At 35.3% G+C, this 7391-nt stretch overlaps 1 protein-coding gene across 1 annotated transcript; it reads left to right on the forward strand.

Annotated features, from left to right (window-relative positions):
• The first annotated feature begins 411 nt into the window (after positions 1 to 411).
• Positions 412 to 7391, forward strand: LOC109036990 (uncharacterized). The gene is made up of 5 exons (XM_019051447.2): positions 412 to 768; positions 2140 to 2266; positions 2491 to 2617; positions 3088 to 3310; positions 5525 to 7391. The coding sequence occupies exons 1-5, from the start codon at positions 608 to 610 to the stop codon at positions 5691 to 5693; spliced, it is 807 nt and encodes a 268-aa protein (XP_018906992.1). The 5' UTR covers positions 412 to 607; the 3' UTR covers positions 5694 to 7391.

The following is a 7391-nucleotide window of genomic DNA, read 5'->3' on the forward strand; positions in this document are numbered from 1 at the left end:
ATTTCATTTGGGAGTAACGTAGATCTAGAACTGTAACGGCCTGTTTGAACCTGCAGAACCACCATAAGCAGAAGAAAAACTAACTTTATCTGAGATTACTGCCTGTTACCGAGCAAAAGTAGGTGTAATATATTAGGACGCAGACCGAACTTTCTTAATATAATCGTTTTAAGCATTTAAAACACGTTTCGAAGAAGAAATAAGGAAAAATCAAGAGGACAAGTTCAAATCAAATTTCCGTTTGCCGCCATGGATTCCCGCGCTCATTTACACACTCACACAAGCGCGCAGCGCCGAACCTAGCTTCACTTTTTCCCCGTGCTTTTAGATACGAGCGCTCCGTCTTCATGTCTTTGACCCTATCACAGATTAGTCTGGGGGCAGGATTTTTTGTCAACTTCCTTTCTAACCTCAAAACTGTGTTGTTTATTTACAAATTTATCTGGCCTTAAGAAAACCCATTGTAATGTTTCCCTTTCTATGTATTGTGCAGTATTACTTGAGTCTTTATTATGTTTAGTCCAACATCATGAACTGTTCGCAAGGTGCAGCTCTATTCAGGTGAAGTGAAATTAAAACCTGAAGTGTTGGTTACATCATTCTCACCATGGATCGAACGGACCATTACCGAATGAAATCATCCAGAAACAGACCATCTCATGGCTCTTCCCTGGAAAAGATAATGGATAAACGGAGAAAGGAGAGGGAAGAAATCAATCTAATCGGTGTCCCTCAGGTTTGGGGTAAATCACCCTTGCGCACAGTAGAGTAAGTATTCACAATTCCTACTTCATCTTATTTTGGTTGCCACGCTAATGTGAATGGTGTAAATAGTAAAGAAAACCATTAAAATTTAAGGTACAGTTCATCTAAGCACTGCGATGAACATGTGCTTCATTCGAATATCTTGTCTTTGTTGCCAATCTAGCAGGAGTATTCATTTTGTTGTTGGAACTTGATCGTCAAGTACTCATGAGATACTTGTACTCATCCAAATTTGGACGCTCAATACTTTTGACTTCTTCTGCATCACATTGTTGACTGTTGAAGAATGAAAGTAGGTGCTATTAATTGCAACACACATATCAGCTGCCTTGTTAATCTCAGCAGGCTTGAAAATAGGAAACTACATGATGATACCATGAAAGCGACTAAAAAGAAAACATTCAGCCGCCATTTCCAGCAAGTGCGTTGTTGTGGATCATAAACTTTGCAAGCAACATTTTAGGTTTGAATTTTGCCGCCTGTCATTTATCTTGACAAAAATCTCTTAGGTATTATTATTGCATATTACTTTCTTCTATTTTCAATTTCACTTGGCACTACTATTGTGCCAATTGAAAGATCAGTTTTTCCTCTTTTTTATGTCAGTGGCTCTGTGATTATGGGTATGAATTTGATAGAGTGGGCGCTAAAACAAGGACAAAGAAGAATCCCGCAGTCTAGCGGCACCCAGAACTTTCTGGATAACTGGGCAACTCACAAGTCTCGATAGTACTTGCTAGTTGCCCAGCGGGAGTTTAACAATGCTCCGCTTAGGCCACTAAGCAACTCAATGGGCAGTTTTCTAAGATTAAGAACGCAGCTACATGCTGCTGGAGAGGACGAAATTTACATGCTAAAACTCAGTTTCAAAAAATGTAGGCATAGGAAGAATTTTCAATGTTGCCCTTAAACCAGGCGCACAACTTGTTATTCTGTGGTATCAATGCACCCACTAGCATAGACAAAACTCAGGGTGGATATAAATAATTGTTAACTTATATTTCGGCACCTTTCTTAAGTTAAAAGTGTCATTAATCCATCATCATTGACCCACAAACTTTCTGACCCTCTCCAGGCCCAATTATTGAATCTATGCCAATGCGACAAGACAAGACATTGCTCTATCTTGACCATGGAATGTATTGCATTTTGATGTTTTATCTGGCCGCTTTAAAGTTTCAGTAATCGGTCTGCAGATGCATATCAGACCAATATTTCAGATGAAATCAATGCTCTGAGACAGGCGATAAAGAATGGTGGTTCGCTTGGCTCTGAGAAGCAAAATTATTTTTCCACCTCTTATTTCTGGTTTAAGTGCTAATGATGAAGCTTAATACTAATGGAGACATAATGATTTATGATTTTACTTTGCAGATCAGACGATGAAGTTAAACCTGAAGAAAGTCTAAAAAGGAAACATTCAGAGTTAGATAATAAGAAAAAGAAGAAGAAGAGTAAATCTACCAAGCATAAAAAGGAAAAATCAAAAGGAAAGGAAAAGGTAACTTCACAGTTTTTAACTTTTAATCCTTCATATTTATCAGGTTAAACTTAAGTTGATTGCTAACATCACAAATGGAAGGAAAAACTGATTTAAGTGCTCTTTTTCAAAACTTGTATTAAACTCGAATTTAAAAATTATATCTGAGCTGTAAACAACAAAATTAACAATTTTTCACTTCATTACTTACTGTATTGTTCATTTTTTTTCTCTTCAATTTTCAGAAAAAGAGTAGTCACAAGAAAAAACGCAAGCATAAACGGAAGAAGAAAAAAGCCAAATCATCCTCGTCAGATTCTAGTTCAGATGATTCAAGTAGCGAAGAAGAAGAAGAATGGGTTGAGAAGCAAGGTAAGCATGTCTTTTTTTTGACAACTTTTAACTGAAAACAACAGCTAACTTCAACTGAAACAATCATTTTGAGCCCCTGCCCTGATGTGTTTAATGCAAAATCTATTTTTTGAAGAAACTGTGTACCCTTTTTAAACTTGAAACCTCCACCTTTCATAGCTCGAGTCTATTCCTGGGCCTTTTCTGTGGGAAATGTTCGTAAAATACCCTTCCATGCAGAGGCTTCATAAAAATAATTTGTCGCTTTTCAGTGCTCAGGTTCTTCCTAAGGACGGTCTCAGTTTCCTCTTAATTTTTTACCCCACTCAACATGGGAAGAGCATCCAACATTTCATGCAGTCCACCATCATTTCATTCAAGTTTGCTCTTCGTTGCAAATAGATCTCTCCACTTTGAGCTAATTACCAGTCATTAGCTGCATAATGTGTAAGATAAGATGATTAATTAACCCTATTTTTTTCGTTTCTTAGTCGGTGGATCAGAAAGTGACAACGAAATTGTTGGACCTCAACAGAAAGCAGCTGTCACACTCTCACACAGAGACTTTGGTAAAGCTCTTCTTCCTGGTGAAGGAGCTGCCATGGCAGCATACGTTGCAGAAGGCAAGAGAATTCCCAGGAGAGGAGAAATCGGTCTCACATCTGACCAGATAGAGACATACGAAAAAGTTGGTTACGTCATGAGTGGGAGCAGGTATGTCTTATCTCTGGCATTTTATCCACAACATGTGTTTGTTATAAACTGAAGAATGTGTGCATTGACCCCATATAGTTTGAGCTGAATCTCTCCAATCCCTGAATAAGTATATCGATAACCAGAGTGCAAATCCATGTATCTTTATTGGAGTGTCTCAAAAGTTCCGCTTCAGTTTTATTTTTCCATTGAAAAATGAGCCAACTTTATAACTTGAAATTTATGCAGAATATTCTGCTAATATAGAAGAATTATTATTAAGAAAGTTTTCAAGAAATTACGTTGACTAGTTTTCCAAAGGAAAAATGAAGTACAACTGGAAGTCTGCAGTGCTCCAAAGGAAGGTTCGTGGTTTGGCTTTTTGAGCATCAATATTTTGAATACGCTGAGAGCCAAACTGTAATACTGCTTCTTCCTTATCTTCAGATCGTAGGAAAAAACATATAACATGTCCAAAAAAGCAAAGAGGGGTTAGGGGTTAAGGGTTTCTTTCAATGCATATTTTATTCTGTTTCTATTATTCATCTTCATAGGAGTAGATAAATTATCTTCAGAGATATCTAAAATGTTGAAAGGACTTTTTTATTTATTTATTTCAAATTTCAACGGGACAAGTCCCAATTACATTAAAAATAATAACAAAGGCAACAATATATGCAAAAAAAATAATAAAAAAGCAACAATATACGCAACAAAATAATAACAAAGGCAACAATATATGCAACAAAATTGACTAGAAAGAATATGCTTAATAAAGACTTCGCATGGGAAAAGAAATGCGGCACTTGCTGAATTTCAAGATTTTTTTTTCATAAAGTTCCTCGCAGCTTCTGAGTAAGATGAACCTTTGAAAGTGAACTTTCCATGTGCTAATCTCATGAAAATTGTGCAAAAAAAAAAACATTTTTTGGTAGTTTTACTTGGATACAAACGTGGTGAAATGTAGGTAATCAAGGAGGAAGCTCCTCCCTCCTCATCTTAGGCTGGCCTGGGAGTTAAAACAACACCTCAACACTGACGTGCTAATGAGAAACGCCGTATGAACCTTCAGGCGTTGCCAAATTTCCTTTTGTGAAACACGAATTTCCTGGTAAACTTTTGAATATTTTCCATCCAATTTTTCCGATAATTATGTTCTCAATTTCATCTGAACTTCCTGTAAATTTCGGGGGAAAATGTTCATAAATTTCCTTAAAAATAAACATTTTAGTGAAGGAAATTTGGCAACTCCTGAATGTTCATACGGTGTTTTACCTTAACACGACAGAACTCAGCTCAAAACAAAAGGCTCCACATCCTTAACTCAACAGCAGTCCCACTTCTATGATAACGTATGAGGCCTTATATGTATCAATGGCGGATGTGAAAAAATTACCTTTACGAAACACGCTGAAAAAACTGTTTTGTTCACACAAAAATGTAATATGTTTGGCTCTGGCATAATGGACCGATCTCGATGATCACATCTCAAGTATTTTCTCAAAATTTTCTCAATGCCAAAACAGTTTTTTGAATGTGTTTTCGAAAAGGTAATTTTTTCACATCCGCCATTGTTACAGATAAGTCCTCATATATTAATTTTACCAACAAATGCAATCTTTAGACCCAATTTTCCCAAGATTGGCGCATAGAAAGCTCCAACTTAAAAGCTAATCTTGCATAGGAGATCCTAAGGAACAACATATAACATATTAAGAAATCTTGAAATTTTAGGTGCCACCAATCTCTTGGTATTCCAAGTGTAGTTTTTTAGGGCTTCATAACAAGTGGCAAAACTATGATTCCTTTTCAACCAGTAGATCTAATTAAAATAGTAACTATGAAAGTGAGCACTGGACTGTCAAGAACATACAATGGTCAATCGATCAGTTGATCTTTTCTAAACTTCAATGAATTTTTTTTACAAAATTCCAACAACTTGATGTATTCACTAGTAATTTTAGTGTTAAAATAAAAATTTTGATTTCTGACTCTTCTTTTATCTCAATCTGTCTGTTTACAGTTGTTCACTCCATCTTTTTTTTGTAATTTGTCTTGTATTAATGGGTTACTTCCAATTTTCAAGTTTGGCTTTTAGAGATTGTAGAGAAAAATCCAAACATCAAAAAATCCCCTTTTACCGTCATGTGGGTGTAAAAAAAAAATACATTATTAGGCATCCATGTTAAAATAATTTTTCACCAACATTTGAATATGTTTTTTTCTCCTTTTTAGGCATCGCCGTATGGAAGCTGTGCGTATCCGTAAAGAAAATCAAATTTACAGTGCTGACGAGAAGCGAGCCCTTGCTATGTTCAGCAAAGAAGAGCGGCAGAAGAGAGAAAATTTAATTTTAACTCAATTCAGAGATATGGTCAGCAGCAAACTGTCAGAGAACAAATGAACATTCTGACATGGTCCTCGTCATCTCTGAAATCCGCTCTTTGAGTCTCTAACAGTTCGGTTTAATAAGTCTCCTACAGCAGGATTATAATGTTAAGGGAAAACTGGGAAAGCCTGAAATCTTAGGAGACTGCTAAAGGCAGGAAATTTTGAAAGAGATCAGGAAATTTTACCATTTTCAGCGTTGCAACGGGAGCTAGACCAAGTTAGTGTACCATGATAATTACTGAAAAATTTTTTTTTTTTCCACCTTGAGGAAAGTCAGTAGGCGATCAGGAAGTTGTTTCCTGGTGAAATTAAAAAATGTTGAAACCGGGTGGAATTCATTTATTGCCATGTTATCTATTCAGAAAATTCCGGGTCCTAATCGGGTATTCAAATCACCTATAAAGAAAGCTACTGTAGTTACGAACTGCGAAATCACCTAAAATCCTCAGAATTTATTATAGGTCAATATGTAGATTGTCGATGATATTTTTCACCAAAATATGGCTCTATTGATTTAGAATGTGAGAGAAAAAAGTGTGCAGCCTAGAAAAAAAGAAGTGTCTCGCCCGTTGTTGACTGCAGTACGCTTGGCAAAATTTCACATTGAGACATTGAACTAAGGCAATTTTTGCCAGTGACTGGATCCTTTCTAATTAAAAGATATTGACATAGCAAAAGTTGTTTTCCAGTTCAAAATTGATTGACACAATTTAAGCCTTGATCTCATTAAATTTTTACCTGATAACTGTGCACTAAATTTTATTTTGGGGTGAAGAACGGTTGTAATCTCACACCTTACTCCAAGAGGAAACTGCAAGTAATGAGCATAATTTAGCATTAGACTTTTTGACGAGTCTTACAGAAATGCAAGCAGTTTCTGTGTAATTCATCATTTTATGGTTTTAGAGGTGAGACTGTCAAAAAAATAAATAAATAAATAAATGAACAAACGAAAAAACAAATAAAATTAAACAAAGCCAATAGACACATTTAGTTGCAACTAATATTAAGTAGAAATTATAGCTTAACTCAAAAAATTTATAAATTTCTAGTACAAAATTTTTCCACAGCCAATTTTTCAAATCCTCAAATCAATTCCAAGATTAAGTAGCTTAAAAGTCTGTGAACAATAGTCTTACCATATCAAATATTCAATCGTAGAAAAAATAAAATTAAGACCTCGAGTTCATTTTATCCAAGAAATTGTTTCATTTCATCAGTTCAGTTGATTTTCGTCAGTCAAACAGTCAAAAAAAAACTGACTTCTCTAAATGATATCTAATCATGAATTCATGTCTCCTTTTATTTTTATGTGTGAAATAATTACGTGTACTTATCTTTCTGATGAAATTATTTCTCTCCTAATGGAAGGGCTTATCTCTGTTTCCATGTGAGTTCCATGAGCATGGAGTTTCATGGAAAAGAGGGTTCATGTAGAAATTGATATACACCTTCACGTTAGAGGGACCTTCAACGCTTCCTCTTACTTCTGCAAAAGTAAGTAATTACTGTTTTGTACATTCTAACAGCTAAAAAATCCTACAAGATGTTCTTAATTTATACGCATGGTTGGAAACCTCTTTTTTTCTTCATTTTTGCATGATTATATGAGGTTTCCGTACTGGTCATTTTCAGAAGAATGTTCTTTTTATTATTATCTTGAACTGTAAATTCTGTGAGTATGTTGTAAATAAACTGTTTTATCTAGTTA

Source organism: Bemisia tabaci, chromosome 4 (genome assembly GCF_918797505.1).
Source record: "Bemisia tabaci chromosome 4, PGI_BMITA_v3".
Classification (NCBI taxonomy): domain Eukaryota; kingdom Metazoa; phylum Arthropoda; class Insecta; order Hemiptera; family Aleyrodidae; genus Bemisia; species Bemisia tabaci.